General features: G+C 37.8%; 1 protein-coding gene across 2 annotated transcripts; it reads left to right on the plus strand.

The window, feature by feature from the left end:
* The first annotated feature begins 742 nt into the window (after positions 1 to 742).
* Positions 743 to 13,210, plus strand: ppp4r2a (protein phosphatase 4, regulatory subunit 2a). Of its 2 annotated transcripts, XM_083570218.1 has the most exons (9): positions 743 to 862; positions 1,396 to 1,477; positions 2,993 to 3,163; positions 6,290 to 6,383; positions 6,490 to 6,527; positions 7,428 to 7,502; positions 7,602 to 7,730; positions 7,911 to 8,182; positions 11,251 to 13,210. In XM_083570218.1, exons 1-9 carry the CDS (start codon positions 829 to 831, stop codon positions 11,586 to 11,588), a joined length of 1,233 nt encoding a protein of 410 aa, XP_083426344.1. In that variant the 5' UTR covers positions 743 to 828; the 3' UTR covers positions 11,589 to 13,210. The 2 variants fall into 2 exon arrangements, with proteins under 2 accessions (XP_083426344.1, XP_083426345.1); XM_083570219.1 differs by lacking the exons at positions 743 to 862; positions 1,396 to 1,477; positions 2,993 to 3,163 and adding an exon at positions 3,529 to 5,295.
* Positions 13,211 to 17,360: the final 4,150 nt, after the last annotated feature.

Genomic DNA, 17,360 nt, shown 5'->3' on the forward strand with positions numbered 1-17,360 from the left:
TCTAAAAATAGCTGTTTTCTAATTTGTTAAATCATTGATGATAATTATTAGGAGAAATCATTAACATGATCATTGTCTTCACATAAATGGATATCATTAATTATTAATAATAACATATAATAAAAGGTAAATTGAGCAAATTTGTTATTTCAGATCAAACTGAAAACTGTGTGTATTAAACTGATAGCCCTTCACATTAATCCCTACCCAAGAAGTAGCTTTCAGTTTAAAAAAGGTTGGTGACCCCTGCTTAGCATGGACATACGGTTCAGCATCAGTTCAACAGCAAGCAGAACATTTTGAAAGAAATAAATGATGGTTTTGGGCTCATGATAATTTGAATGGATATCAGTATTTGATTCATTAATATAATTCTATTAATAGATTGGTGTGCTAGGAGTAACATTAGAGTCTTTTTTTTTTTTTTTTTACATAAACTGAGTTGATTGAGCAAATAGTCTTGTGACAAAAATGATAACAGTAACAATTAAGCCATAATAAATCATAGTACTTTGGATACTTAAGAAAATGTGAAGGGTAAATACTTCTGTAATTGGACAGAAGTATGTATGTACATCACTACATACATACTTATTCAAGACTCACAATTCATAAATATATTGTCTTCAAACACTGTGTTTTTATTTATCGCAAACTTTTTATTTATCCTAACCCGGATAAGTCGTATGTATAATATTATGTAATTAATGATTGGAGTTTTTTTTTTTTTCTTCTAAACGGAGCGACCGGTAGTGACGTCATCCGGCGCCATATTGGCGTCTGTTGTCTTTCTGTTGGTCACTGGCTTTGCTGAGCTCTGGAGAAATCATGGAGCTCGATACGTTGCTTGGCGCTTTCAGAGGTACTTCAGGATAATGTGTTTGTTTTGGGACTACTGGGTATAAATGTGAGGTTTCTTTATAAAAATGAGCGCGAGCGCTGTGATACGGTTAGCTAGTTATTCGTTAGCTGGTTTGTTCAGCAGGAGAGTCGAGTAGTGTAATTAGCCGGCAAGCTAATGAACCGAGTCTCTCACCTACAGGCTTGTAAACAGGAAGCTCGTGTGTTTGTTTCGGATCCGACGCGCGTATTACTTCATTAATGCGGACGAATCTCAGAAAAAAACATTAGTAGACAGAGCTGACTGTCAGAGCTTTTTAAAGGCGTTTAAATATTCGAAATATACTCTGAGAAACCATTACTAATCCCCAGGACTACAATTTTCTAATGTCAAGACTGCAGGAGTCAAGTGCTTCCTGATTTCTGTTTATTTTCAATCATCGTGTGTGTATTGTTTACATGAAGACTACTTCAGTTATTGGACCTCCTGTTGTACATAAATATAAGGTTAGTGAAGTATAATCTCATCTCACACACCCTGACTGTGTATTCCAGATTTTGAGAAGAAAGGAAAAAAGGAAGGATGCCCTATTCTGGACCAGTTTTTGTGCCATATAGCCAAAACCGGAGAGACTATGTAAGTTATATAACATTTCTAAATAACAAGTCATACTTGATGCTTATATCCTTGCTTGTATTACACTGATGTTTTCAGATTTGAAGTTTGATTTAGTTCAAAATAAGTACAACCCAAATTCTAAAAAAAAAGTTGGGATGTTGTCTAAAATGTCGAAATCCCCAAAATGCATTTGCGAATTTCTTGAACCTCTTAGATCAGGTGTTTAAATTGAGGAAATCTATAATTTTAAAGGGAACAACAAGGTAAACTAAAAAAATTCGGACTGGGTATCGAAAGGCTGTAAAAGTAAATGTTACTGAAAAGAAACAGACGAAGGAACTTTTCTTACCTAATTATGTTCTTTGGCAACAGGTCAGTATAAATCTTGAGTTTTTTTTTAAGATTCGCCAAACTGTGGAAAAACTCTACTAATTGTGGAACAATTTCAGAATAATGTTCCCCAACATAAATTTGTAAAGACCATGTAATGTAGATGAATGTCAAAGCACATAGTATCATCAAACTATTCAGAGAATCTAGGGCTGGCCCTCAGGCATGACTCTGTAATGGAAATCATTCAGTGGAGTTAGAAACACGCCTAAAAATCTATTTCCGTGAAGACAATTATGGTGTGCCATCCATAATTTCAGGTTAAAACTATGATCAAGAAACTATACAGTCTTCTCTGTACTAAAGCTCATTTGAAATGTTTGAAATTGAGGCTAAGTAGAAAAACTGTTGGTTTCAGATGAAAAACATTTTTGTTTTTTTGACACCATGGACGCCATATTCTCTGGACTAAAGAGGAGAGGGACCACCCGGCTTGTTATCAGTGCTCAATTCAGAAACCTGTATTTCTGATGGTTTGGGAGTGCATTAGTGCCAATTGAATGGACATTTTGCACATCTGGAAAGACCATGTCAATGCTCAAATGTATATTCAGGTTTTAGAGCAACATCTGCTTCCATCCAGACAACGTCACTTTCAGGGACGATGCTGAACCGCAACAGCATGTCTTCGTAGTACAAGCGTCTGGGTGCTGAACTGGTCTGCCTGCAGTCCAGACATTTCAACAATTGAAAGCATTTGCTGCATCATGAAATGAAACATGTGAACGCTGTTAGAATCCTGTATCAGACACACATGGGACAACCTGTCCAAAACTCCAGCAATTGGTCTACTTAGTATATATACGGACTGAGATGCTACACAGTGATAAACATGGCCGTGTCCCAACTTTTTTGAGACGTGTTGTTACCATCTAATTAAATTCTTCCCTCTTTTACCTTAAAATGGTACTTATTCTCAGTTTAAACACTTGATATGTTTGTTCTATTGTGAATTACAATCTGAGTTTCTAATATTCGCAATATTTTTTTGGATTTTGGGGTTATAGTTAACACCAAGCAACCGACTATAATGACAATAAGACTGTGTTGTAAACATGTAGAGGCAGTTTACATAGTTTACACTTATGCACATATTTAAATGTTAAACCAAATATTTCTCATTTCTGTTTTGTGCTTTCTTAGGATTCAGTGGTCCCAGTTTAAAAGCTACTTCATATTCAAGCTAGAAAAAGTCATGGATGAATTTAAAGCCTCATCTCCAGAGCAGCGTGGTCCTGCCAATCCAAACGTTGAATACATTCCCTTTAAAGAGATGAAGGAACGGATACTTAAAATTGTGGATGGCTACAATGGGTAAGAGAGCATGATGAAATGAGAGATGTTGTCTCTCACCTTAACAAAGATGGCAAAAGTACACACATCCTCCACTCTAGTAGAAGTAAAGATTCTCCTGTTTTAAAAGTTGAAGTACCGAATATACTTTTTCACTCAAGTTAAAGTAAAGAAGTTTGGGCTCTGACATGTACTTAAGTAAAAAGTAGCCATTGCCATTGGTAACTGAAGCTCACATCATATTCATATATTAATATAAAAGAATGTAACATTTTGTTATCTAATGAATGTATTCAGGCTGAACATCCACCATATAGAACACAAGCAGAGAAAAGATGATGATGATCAGGAAAGTTCTCAGTCATGTTTACATCACTGACTCCCTCTGTCTCCTCCACGTTACCACCGTACTTCTTGTTGCCTTCTGCCTTGCTTGTTGTTTGCTTCGCAGTCTAGCCTACGTCTGTGGTGTGAGAGAGCCAGGAAATGATTCACCAGTGGTAGATTGAAAGAGGAGCACAATGACAAGAAACTAAAAACGGTGCACAGTGAGAATAAAAAAATATTGATCATGCAAAAGAATATATTAAAAATAAAGTAAAGTTTTGAAAATGTGAGAAGTAGAAAGTAACAGCTATTTGTGTAAAAATGTAATTAACTAAAGTAAAAAGTTGTCCAAAAAATAAATAGTGAAGTAATGATACCAGAAAAATCTACTTAACTACAGTAACTAAGTATTTGTACTTCATTACTTCCCACCTCTGCTTACCAATAGACTTGTCATAATTTAATCAGTTTTACATGATTTTACACTGGCACAATGTCCAGTGACATTTGCGATGAATATTGATCATTAAATATCTTACATTAAAGTTCTAACTTTGAAGAAATGTGCATATTTATAAAAATGGAAAAATGAGCAATTTAAAAGTAATAGCCCATGTTATCACTCAAAACATAGGCTGAACCAAAAGAGCAGGGGTTTTAGGTATCTAGAAAAAACTGTGCATATATTTGAATGCTTATTTGTTGCCCGAGACTTCGGGTAATCTGAGAATAATTAATCTGATTATTGTGCAAACGAGATTTGCAAGTCTTATAACTGCCAAAAAAAAACAATTATTATTTTTTTGTTTTAAATAATAAATACAAACAATATAAGTTTGGGTTTATGGAAAAGGCAGTCACTTAATAGTCATATTTATTTTATAAATTAAATTGCCACAAGTTTAGTTAATTAGTACAAATGCCTTTTTCTTTTTTTAATCTTCAAAATCTTTTTTCTGTCTCTGAAAAAACTGATCATTAATGTTTCTGTTTTTTTCCACTTTAATTACTGCACTGCACTTCAGTTCTTGCTGGGTTACACGCTACACAAATTGTAATACGTTTCAAACTCAGCAGCTAATATCTTGATTAGGGATCATATTACTCCTGCTTTGGAATCCTTACCTTTTCTTTTCATAGGGTTTTAAGTTGATTTTAAAATTCTTGTGCTGACATGAAGATTTGCATGGTCTGGCTCCCCAATATTTATCTGACACCGAACACCCTAAAACGTCATTTTTTTCCTCTTCTCAGTCAGGTTTATTCCAAAGAGAAGTAAAGAAAAGAGTGCAGGCAGGATGGAGTGGGTGGAGAAGAGTGACAGGAGTGATTTGTGATAGAAGAGTGTCTGCAAGAGTGAAAGGGAAAGTTTATAGGACTGTGGTAAGACCTGAGATGTTGTATGGTTTAGAGCCAGTGGCATTGAGTAAAAGACAGGAGGTGAAGCTGGAGGTAGCAGAGGTGAAGATGCTGAGATGTTCATTGGGAGTGACGACGATGGACGGAATTAGAAACGAGTTTGTTAGAGGGACAGCGCATGTAGGACGTTTTGGAGACAAAGTGTGAGAGCTCCTTTGTCCTTTGATTGAGATTGTTGGACATGGGGTATATCAGTAGAAGAATGCTGAGGATGGAGCCACCAGGAAGGAGGAAAGGATGAAGACCAGGAGGAGGTTTATAGATGTGGTGAAGGAAGACTTGCAGGTAGTTGGTTGTAAAAGACAGGGTAGTATGGAGACAGATGATCCGCTGTGGCGACACCTAACAGGAGCAGCCGGAAGAAGAAGAAGAAGAAGAAGAAGAAGAAGACTTGTTTATGCTCCATGGTTGGTGTGGCTTTTTCTTCATATGCTCCTTAATTATGGATTTCACAACTGGCTGATATCAAACGGATATAGTTTTTTTTTTATATTAGCCTTCATTAAACTGAGTATTCATATAGATTGTGTTTTTATGTAATTCACCATGAATAAAATGGGTCCACTACATTTTCTTCACATATTCAACCAGAATCATTATGGTGTATCATTATGGTATGGTTCATCATAGTCTGATGAGTTAACTCAAGATTATAATAATAAACAATATTTATTCACATTATTTATTCCTGGGTTGGATTTTTCTATTATTTATATATGTACAACTGTATGTAATATTGTTCTTCTTCAAAGTGTCTAATCTGATCCAGAGAGAAGCGAGTAGTAAGAAAGAAAAACATCTCGTCAGTCAAATAAGACTGGGGAGGTGGTATCTTAGTGGTTAGGGGATTAGACTTTGGATCCAAATTTCATGAGTTCAAATCCCATCCACTCTAATCTGCCTCTCCTGGGCCCCTAAGCATGGCCCTTAACCACATAGCTGCTCAGTTGCATAAATGAGTTAAATGGTGTAAATGTATATAAGACGGATGGTGAAGTTGAATGTTCTCATTTATTTTGTGAGCTTTACTGGTGAAATTGAATTCCTTATGTGTAGATTTCATCTGCTCATGTCAAAGTTTGAATTCTTTCACGAGTGTTGCTCTTTCTTTTTTTTTTTTATTGTTCTAGCTGTCACTTTTATTGTAACCTGCATATTGAAGTTTCCAACAAGATTCAGAAGTGATTACTTTTTTTTTAAATTTTTTATCCCGACATCTAGCAAATTATCCAGGCTTTTTCGTAAAATTTCGTCAAATAAAAGTGTAGTTCACAGCAGTTTTAGTTCACACGGCCAATTGTTGGCTAACGGTCACCTTACAGCTTCTTGCAGGATAAGACATGAATGCATAAATACTTAAGTACAAGTTCCAGACTGAAATTGCTGATCGCTTTGTTCCAGGATCCCTTTTACTATCCAGCGTCTATGTGAACTGCTTACTGAGCCGAAAAGAAACTACACAGGAACAGACAAGTTTCTAAGAGGCGTGGAAAAGGTAAGCTATGCTCTTAGCTCTTAGGGTTCAGAACCACATAATTACACTATGGTTGTTATTTCAATTAGCTCTCTTAAAAGAAACCTTTCTATTCATTTTATTGCAGAATGTGATGGTGGTCAGCTGTGTGTATCCTACCTCAGAGTGAGTGAAGCTGCTCAAGTGTCTTAATCAGGTTTTTTTCACCACCATCTACTATTTAGAGCCCAATCTAAAAGCTCAATTTGGTTGAGATTTAGTGATGTGGCCATAGCATTTAAGTTGCATCATATTCATAGCCATCAAACAATTCGGTGCACATTTGTGCCTCGTGTGATCGTTCGTCACGAGACCACTTTCCATTAAAATGTAAAAGCGATCCGTTTTGTGCTTTAAATTGGCACAATTTAAATATAATTCACCCCATCATCAGCAATTAATAAGTCGAAATACTAACAATATTTCAGTGGCCAGAAATCTAGAGAGCAAACTTTTCAGGAATTTGGAGCGAGGAATGGCAAACCCCTCTACCATTTCATTCAGAGTAACATTATGAGGGCTAATAACATTTTCCTCCGAGTGTGTTGTGCTGTTATGTGGAGCTGCTTGAGCGCAGCCCCGCCCCCTTTGGAACCGCTGTGTGGTGGGAAAAGTGATCGTTATCTATTGACTTATATTTGGCAAGAGCAAAACGGGAAGAGAATTACAGTCACGAAAACATCTTGAACATTTAGCAAATTACTTGAATCATGCATGAAAATGTTCTTATGGCTTAAGAGCCAGAAACCACAATAATCCCTCATTAATGTGTCACCTGTCTGTGTGCTGTGCAGTAATTATCTTCCATGCATCAGGAATTGCAGGGTGTTTTAATGTTACCTGCAAAGGGCTGATGCAACTGCAGGTTTTGCCACTTGTTTGAACAAATCTTGAACATGAAAGAAGATTTAATATTTGGTCTGGAATGAAAACCTGCAGCTGCACCACCTTTTGCGATCGAGGACCCCTGGATTGAGTATGGATGAAATGTTTTACTGAATGCCATGATCTTGTTTGTCCTTTAAGAAAAAATGGCTCCAGTGGTGTGAACAGAATGAACGGAGTCATGTTCCCTGGAAATGCTTCTGCTCTTCCGGATAGGTAAGGGCCGACACTTGCAGCCAAAAATGTCAATGCTTCAATATTCCCTTTGCAATTGCAACATTTTAATTGCTTTTGTTCTCATTTTCACTTTGGTAGAAATGCGAATGGCCCAGCCACACCTAGGTCAATAAATAGATCAAAGCTTTCTCTATCAAGCAGCATAACTGCTAACGGCCTCCCGGACAGCACAGAGAGCAGTGCTGAACAGACAGAAAGAACAGTCTGGTAAGCGTTCATTCTTGAAAATCTTATGCACAGATGAAAGAAAAACACTGCATCCGACAACACCTTGGATTGTAGTGGTTGATATTTACTCTTCAGTAAGCAGAAAGAGATTTTTTTTAGTACATAAATTCAGTGATTTTTTTTGTTTATTTGTTTCCCATTTCATCCATTTCCCCTTAGTGATTCCATGACATCGGAAACGGTATGCTCAAGTGAAGAACTGCGGAAGGGCAAGCACCGCAAGGACGAGGAACCTGAGGAGGAGGATGATGAGGAAAGACACGATGCCAAACGGCTTAAGTTCGATAAGGATGCAGAGGAGGAGAATGAAGCCAGTGGGAAGGACTTGTCTTGTCATGCTTCTGTTGAGAGCTCAACAGATGTGGCGGAGTCCTCTCAGCATGCTAATATGGAAGTGAAGGATTCATCTGCGCTTATCCCTGAAGACCAAGGTAAGCGTTTGCTGGTGTCTGTGTAGTTCTGTTATTTTGAGATTTTCTAGTCTGATTTCTATGTATATAATTTAATTAACTACAGTTAATTTGGGATGGAAATATTTTGCCAGAGGCAGCAGGGAAAGGAGAAGTGTAGGAGAGTGGAGGTTCGGGTTGGTACTTTAAATGTTGGTACTATGACTGGTAAAGGGAGAGAGGTAGCTGATATGATGGAGAGGAGAAAGGTGGATATGTTGTGTGTTCAGGAGACCAAGTGGAAAGGGAGTAAGGCCAGGAACATTGGAGGGGATTTAAACTGTTCTATCATGGTGTGGATGGAAAGAGAAATGGTGTAGGGGTGATTCTGAAGGAAGAGTACAGTAAGAATGTAGTGGAGGTGAAGAGAGTTTCTGATAGGGTGATGAACGTGAAGCTGGGTGTTGAAGGGGTGATGATAAATGTCATCAGTGCTTATGATCCTCAAGTGGGCTGTAAGATGGAGAAGGAAAAATTCTGCAGTTAGTTAGATTAAGTGGTAAAAGGGGTACCTAGAAAAGAACGATGGGTGATTAGGGCAGACTTTAATGGACATGAAGGTAAAGGGAACAGAGGTGATGAGGAGGTGATGGGTAGGAATGGCTTTAAGGAGAGGAATGTGGAAGGGCAGATGGTGGTAGATTTTGCTAAAAGGATGGAAATGGCAGTGGTGAACACTTATTTTAAGAAGAAGGAGGATCAGAGGGTGAGATATAAGAGTGGGGGAAAGTGCACACAGGTGGACTATATTCTTTGCAGGAGTTGGAGACTGTAAGGTGTTTGCAGGGGACAGTGTAGCTAGATAGCATCGGATGGTGGTCTTTAGGATGTTTTTATTAAGAAGAGGAGGAGAGTGTGGACTTAAAAAAAAAAAAAAAAGAATAAGATGGTGGAAACTGAAGGAGGAAGCAGATTAGAGCAATAAAGGATGGGGATGGAGAAGGTGTTGAGAAGGTGGAGGGAGTATTTTGAGCAGCTGATGAATGAGGAAAATGAGAGAGAGAGAGAAGGTTGGATGATGTGGAGGTGGTGAAGCAGGAAGTGCAATGGATTAGTAAGGAGGAAGTGAAAGCAGTGATTAAGAGGATGAAAAGGGGAAAGTCGGTTGGACCAGATGACATACCCATAAAAGCATAATGTTTAGGAGAGATGGCAGTGGAGTTTATAACCAGATTGTTCAAGATTCTGGAAGGTGAGAGGATGCCTGAGGGATGGAGAAGCAGTGTGCTGGTACTGATCTTTAAGAAAAAGGGAGATGTGCAGACCTGCAGTAACTACAGGGGAATAAATTTGATCTGTCACACCATCAAGTTATGGGAAAGAGTAGTGGAAGCCAGTCTGAGAGAAGAGGTGACCATCTGTAAGCAGCAGTATGGGTTCATGCCGATTAGGAGCACCACAGACGCGTTATTTGCTTTGAGAATGTTGATTGAGAAGTATAAAGAAGGTCAGAAGGAGTTGCATTGTGTGTTGGTGGATTTAGAGGAAGTGTACGACAGGGTGCCAAGTTGTGGTATTGAGGAAGTCAGGTGTGTCAGAGAAGTATGTGAGGGTGGTGCAAGACATGTATGAGGACAGTGTGACAGCAGTGAACTGTGCAGTAGAAACGACAGACTCGTTTAAGGTGGAGTTTGGACTCCATCAAGGACCAGCTCTGAGCACTTTCCTGTTTGCAGTGGTGATGGACAGGTTCATGGAAGAGGTCAGACAGAAATCTCAGTGGACTATGATGCTTGCGGATGATATTATTTGTGGTGAGTGTAGGGAGCAGGTTGAGAAGAGCCTGGAGAGGTGGAGGTACATGCTGGAAAAAAGGGGTATGAAAGTCAGTAGCAGTAGGACAGAGTACATGTGTGTGAATGAGAGGGAGGGCAGTGGAGTGGTGCGGTTACAGGGAGAAGCAGTGAAGGTGGAGGAGTTCAGGTACCTGGGGTCAACAGTGCAAAGTAATGGAGAGTGTGTTAGAGAAGTGAAGAAAAGAGTGCAGACAGGGTGGAGTGGGTGGAGAAGAGTGTCCGGAGTAATTTGTGATAGAGTATCTGCAAGAGTAAAAATTTATAGGACTGTGGTGTGACCTGCGATGTTGTATGGTTTAAAAACAGTGGCATTGAGTAAAAGACAGCAGGTGGAGCTGGAGGTAGCAGAGCTGAAGATGATGAGGCTTTCGTTGGGAGTGATGAGGATGGACAGGATTAGAAATGAGTTTATTAGAGGGACAGCGCATGTTGGAAGTTTTTGAGACAAGGTGAGGGAGGTGAGATTTAGATGGTTTGGACATGTGTAGAGGAGGGACATAGGGGATTGGTAGAAAAATGCTGAGATTGGAGTCACCAGGAAGGAGGAAAAGAGTAAGACCAAGGAGGAGGTTTATGGATCTGGTGAGGGAAGACATGCAGGTAGTTAATTTGAAAGAGGCAGATGTAGAGGACAGGGGAGTGTGGAGACTGATGAGCCGCTGAGGCGACCCCTAATGGGAGAAACCGAAAGATGATTTTGGTACATTTAAAATGCACAAAATGTTTTTCTAAGGATGACTGGGATTAGTAGTGCCTGTATTGTCTGAGTAAATAGAGAAAGCAGCTAAAGGCATTTTCAGCATTCTGTGATGTTTGTGTTTGATCGATTAGTTGATGAGCTGCACTATTTTTTTTAGCTCCTCTCACATTTCCCTCTCACATTTCCTAGCTCAGCTTATTGTGAAACTCAGACACTTAACATTGGTAATTGTCTATAGTACTGCTTACTTGGCAGTGATAATTTGAGAAATAATTGGTAATTTGGCAAGCTTTGTTATGCTTCTTAAATCATAAACAGTCAATTATACAGTCTCATTGATTTCTAAACAAAAATCACTGTACCATGAATGTTCACTGACTGTTATCTTTCACTCTGGCGAGAGGTAAATATTAGCTACAACTAAACCAAATTCGTTACTTTTATTATTAAGCTAATCATTTTTTTAATTCTCACTTGCTCACGAGGCATGTGTTTTGCTTGGAAATTCAGCAGATGTGTTTTATTGAAATGAAAACAAAATTCTTTCACCACAGAGCCCTCCAGCACACAGTCAGAATGTGGAGATGGCACGGTTGGCAAACTGGATTCTCCTGGCTCTTCGCACAGTAACGAGACTGGCCGTGAAGTGGAGCTGTTGGAGCACAAGGCACGGCTAGAGAGGCTGGACCCCGCAGAACTGGATAACACTGAGGAAAACACTGACCCAGTAAGCAGTAGCAGTAACAGTGGCAGTGAGGAAAGTGAGTGTCACGCAGAGTCCGCGTCTTCATCTCCCAGCAGTTACACAGAGCCGGCAGCAGAGGGCAACAGCACTGCAGAGGACACTTCGAAAAGTTCAGAGACTGCACAAGACTTTGTAGAGCAAAACTGAAAGCACTGGTTACATTGTTTCCTTTTTTTTTCTTCTCTACTTTTGTTTTAAATTTTTTTTTTAACACAGCACCACATCAGCCCCAAATTACCAGCAGCCCTGGAAACAGAGTGCAAGTCTTAATACCTCACACGAGAGGAGGGCATTTTCCTAGTGAACCTTATCCTCCTCAAGTCTCCACACAAACCTTGCATGGCCTTCTGACAGCCACAATCATTGCTGTGTATCTGATCGTTTCTGGAAAATGATTTTAACCTTAGTTTTTGTTGTTCACTGACATAAGCCTACAGTGTATGATGGTCTAATCATGGTTTATTTACCAGTCTCCTACAACTGATTTACCACACATTTTCTATAAAGACGTTTAATCAAACTCGTGTGCATGTTTTGTTATAGACCAGGATTACGCAGCTAGAAAGATGCTTTAATCTATAAATCAGGACCCAAACATTCCAGGGGCCTCTAAAATAAATAAATAAATAAATAAACCACCATGCAGGATTAAACCACTAGCAGTTATAATTCAAACACCATTTATTACATAACTGGAGGATTGTGTATACTGAATCATTGGAATAAAGCATTTTATCAGCTTTTTTTTTTAAAACCATACAAAACTGGAAGATTTTTAATGGACCAAATACCTGTATTTACTAGAAAAAAAATAAACAACTGTATATCCTTAATGATTACTGTTTTGGCTGCTTGAAGCAAAAAAACAAAACAAAAAAAAAGGCCTGCCCAAATGCCTAGTTATTTTGAATTGTATGTGGCATTACCTTTTATCTCTACTGCCTTCTGCCTTTGCTTTGTTGTGGCACAAAGTTATCTTTATATAAAGTCTCTTAATTAATTTATTCTTTAACCACTCAATGTTTTCTTGCTCTAGGAATGTGAATGCTCCTACCTGTAGTGCAGTTAGGCATGACTTTATTCCTCTCTGGAGATGTGATCCACTGTAGAGTAGAGAAGCACCAATTAAGTTCTCTCCTCCACCTGTTTGAAAAGCTAGTCATAAAATGTTAACAGCCTATCGGTTTTGTACGTGGTAGCAACAAGTTTTTTTTTTTTTTTTTTTTTTTCATGCATTTTAGTATTTCTTGGTCAACATTCAAGCATTTTATGGTGCTGTTTAATGGACTGTAATTTCACCTGCATTAAATATTCATGCAGTTAGTTGGAATGTAATCATTAAATATTGCTAATTATATGTTTGTGTTTAACCGCTATTGAGCAATTCTTATTGATGTCTGTAATAAGATTTTTCATGTTACATTTCTTCTCTGAGCAACATGGTGATGAGCTTATGAACACTACCCCCCCTCTCTTCTGCCAATCAAGAAACATATGAGCTAACATGGGTCTCGGCCATACTATCTGTAACTAATTTCATAACTCCTTTTTGATATTTAGAATTTTTACATTTCTATAAAGTAGATTTTGTAGAATGTGTTCAAGGCCTTTGTGTAAATTTAATAAATTTTATGATTTCTTCGTCAACTGAATGCCTGGACTACAGTATTCAATTAAAGCAATAAATGTAAACAGTTAATGTTGATACTTCATTTATGCATGATGAAGTAGCAGCCATTAAGAATCAAATAAATTTTGGAACACTGTCACTCAAGCTCTTGTTTGAGGGTTTTTTCCCCCCCCAATTATTCACATTAATATCAGAAAAATAATGTTTAAACAGCAACGTGGATATAAAGTGAATATGCTAAAAGAGTAGAAAAGGTGCCAAATGCAGGGAATGCACCATCTTATTTATACTTGGTATACTTAGCTATTGTAAGGAACAGCTGAGCCATATAGAAAAACAAAACAAAACATCTGAAACAGGATTTATGCAGGACAGAAAGGCCCTGAGGGAGGAGTTCACTGCACTGAGAGGAGCTGCACCTTCAAGACAGAATATCTTCAGAACCTCTGAGCTAGCCCACAAACCAAACCCTAATAAACACATCCCCTGAGCCACAAGAGTTGCAACCCTCCTCTGTTCTATGGGACTCAGTAAAGACAATCTCAACCATAGCAAAAGATACTGAAAAAAACCCTAAAGACTCAAAACAACAAACACATTCGCAGATGTTCCTATAGAATAATCTCATTCCCAGGACAAAATTTGCTAAAACGTGCTGCTTGTGCACTATCAATGCACTCATCTCAGGTGATCCAACTAATTGATAATCCACACAAGACTAGTGAGTCACATGATAACAGCAGGGCTGACTCCATTAAGAGAATAGCACAAACAGCAAAAAAAAATTCTGGTCCTCAAAGGTCATTATCTCTACCATATGGCCAGAGATATTTCCATGCTATTAGCATCCACAGTATAAATGCAGGGATCTCCCATGATAATGCTCTAATGACCAATGTGCTACTGGCACATCAGACCAACTTTAACCTTACTGATTATGCAGAAGAACACCTTCACTGACCTTTTCAAACAAAACCTGAAAGATATCCTCTTTAGTACTTAGTCCAGGTAGCCCCAAGATGAACAGTAGAAAACCCATTCTCTATGTCCAGTACAATGCACTACTGCTACTGCAAGAGATCAATAGTAAGTAGTGAGTAATGAGAGTGAGACTCATCAGTCTCATCAGCACAAGACTGTTTTTAAACTAAGAACCACGTTCCATGTAAAAACCAATTTGGTTTCTGTTGTTCATTATATTAAGAAGCAATTGGTATACATACAATAAATGTGCTTTTTTTTTTTATTTCTTATTTTATTTGTACTCATTTGTTGTGAATAAATAAAAAACCTAATGACTAAAATAGAAATAGAATAGGAATGGCTGGAATGGGGGCATGCTTGAAAAATAGAAATAAAGTGAACCATGGTCAAATAATTATATATAAACTTTATACTGTTTTACTTAAACTCACATTTTGAAATTTTGGAAGCACTAATTGATGAAAATTTTTTATATCAAACTCATTAAGAAGAACACATGCAAATATATATATATATATATATATATATATATATATATATATATATATATATATATATATATATATATATATATATATATATATATATATATACACACATTTGAATACTTTTGAACTACAGGGAGATTTTCCCCCCAGACCCAAACTGAGATCTGCACTTTCCGGTACCAGAATAAATGCATCTGACATCATCACAGAGCAATGGAACAGTTATATATTTACCCCAAATTTGATTTTACCAATTAAACTATGTAGGTCATTAAAAATAGTAAATAAGTAGCTGCAATTTTGCCAGAGCCTGCAACAGCACAATGCCAACAGTATTTTTTTGTGGAGGTACACTTTCTGTGTACCTTCTCATGACATCAGAGTAGATTACAAATAACTGATTATGGCCCTTTATCACTCAGAGCAATCATTTTTAAGCCACTAACCCCTCTGTCTGATCACAGCCAAATTACCACACTCAGTAAAAGAGCAGAGCAAAACAGCAGTGCCTGCAGTCAGCCCAGCTGCTCTACAGCATAAGGAGGGCATACAGATGGGCCCAAGACAGCATAAAAGAATTCCAGAAAGCATAGAAATCCAAATACTGTTAGAATTTATTTTTCTGAAACCTACATACACACAGTAATGAAGGCATTAATCTGACACTTATCTAACAACTAAAACCCCCCACAAACATAAGGGTGAATCTTTTTAAAACACTTAATTATAATATTTAAAACACTATTATAATTGTTAAACACTTCTACTAAACAAATTAGACAATAGAAGTCTTCCACTACCATCTGGGACCATCCTGGGTACTAAGCAGGAGTGATGGAATCTGATGGAATCCTGAATAAAATGATGAAGTACACAAAAAGAAAAATTTCATTTAGCCAACCAATTTGAGTCTGACTGCACATCTTTTGTCCTGACATATGGAATACTTTAAGTGGAAGCATCTGTGTAAACAGTGACAATAGGTTTTCAACTCAATAGTATGAGAATCATCAATTTTCTAATAAAGCCTAATATTATAAAAGTGAAGGTCAGACAGGATTAACCAAACATATATACACCATTTACACCCCAATGACAAATCTTACCCCAAAAGTAAGTATGCAAATTAATTAGAGACTTTCAAATGACATTTATTTCAGTCTGGGGCAAAATAAATGTATGTATGGCAACAAAATTTATGTACAAAATAAATGGTACATCAGACCAAATTGTGAACGAAAGTTGCACCAGCACTGCAGACCCACCACTTACCCAGATGTGCCACATTACATTAATGGCCATACTACATAAATGTACATTTGCATCATTTGGCAGATGCTCTTATCCAGAGCAACTTAGAAATGGCTCATTTGTGCAATTCTGCAGGCGATGGTTAAGGGGATTTGAACTCACAACCTTCTGAGCAGAGGTCCAACATCTTAACCACTGAGCTACTTCCTCCTTTAACAACCCAAAATATAACTCGTAACTTAATAACACAAAAATAACACCACACCAACACTGGAATAACACACTAACACCACACAACACTGTAATAACACCATAATAACATATACTAACACAATGAAACTGCATTTACAAACTGGCACATAACGACACACTCTAATACAACACTATCACCACACTTATCCTGCACTAAAACACACTTAGACTGCAAATAGACTGCAATAGCAAGCAGTAATTCTCTCTCTCTCTCTCTCTCTCTCTCTCTGTCTCTCTTTCTCTCTCTCTCTCTCTCTCTCTCTCTCTCTCTCTCTCTCTCTCTCTCTCTCTCTCTCTCTCTCTCTCTCTCCCTCGTCAGTTATTTCAGTTCGTGAGCTTCATCAGTTGACACTGACTGCTTTTATGTGCTATTTAATCCAGTGAATGATTAATGAAGTAGTTCAACTCTTTACAGATATTTGTGAGGTCTATTGGTTATTAAAGTTTTATTTACAAAGATATACTCTAGATGGTGCCATTTTGTTAAAAAAACAGGGATAGAATAGCTTGGATGGAATAAGTTCAAATAAAGTAAAGGCTTGATATTTTTCATTTGGTATAAAATTATAGGAGTCAAATAATTGTTATACTAATGTTGCAGAAAGAGTGCCCATAAGCATTTACCAAAAGAATATTTAACACTTTAATAAAATAATTTATAGATCTGTCATGTAGAAAACACGCCTGACCTGATCATTCAATTGTCCAATTACTTTTGATCTTAAACAGAGAGACTGATTTAAAGGATTCATTGAAGACAGTCAAATTCAACTTTTTTAAACCACATTTTCTGTCAGTTTGGTCATTTGCCAGCAGAATGAAAGTGAATACATGTTTACTGAGAGACAAGCATCACACCTTTCTGAGCTAAACACATTTGGAGGAAGTGCTAACTGCATACATGAGCTCACACATTCCCACAATTGGCTAGTTTCACTTGATTTGACAAGGAAGAGAGTAATACCATCCCTTGTTCCCAGAAAACCCAATTTTGCTCTCTTGGACTCCCAGGCACAGAGGACTGTGGCATCATCTAAATTCAGACACAATCTCTTGGCGATAGGGCAAACGCTTTACTGTTGTACCATTTGGGAGCCGACTAATAGGTCATGGTAATGTCCACCACCCAGAAGACCAGTCTGTTAGTCTGTTTTAAAAAGGGAGCCCTCTGAACAGTTGGTCTGAGGATTGAATGGCTGTTTTTTTAGGCTAAATTGTTTCACAAGATGTATACCACAGAACAGAATATAGTAGCCTAAAACCAGCTTTGGATAAGGTGACCTGTAGCTCAGATCAAAGCCACACGCTGTTATA

The sequence above is a fragment of the Silurus aristotelis genome (genome assembly GCF_946808225.1).
Source record: "Silurus aristotelis genome assembly, chromosome: 19".
In the NCBI taxonomy this organism is placed as follows: Eukaryota; Metazoa; Chordata; class Actinopteri; order Siluriformes; family Siluridae; genus Silurus; species Silurus aristotelis.

Coding starts and splice junctions, on each gene's coding strand:
- ppp4r2a (XM_083570218.1), top strand. CDS start 829: ATGGAGCTCGATACGTTGCTTGGCGCTTTCAGAG. Junction 863..1,395: donor GTTGCTTGGCGCTTTCAGAG/GTACTTCAGGAT, acceptor TGTGTATTCCAG/ATTTTGAGAAGAAAGGAAAA. Junction 3,164..6,289: donor ATTGTGGATGGCTACAATGG/GTAAGAGAGCAT, acceptor GCTTTGTTCCAG/GATCCCTTTTACTATCCAGC.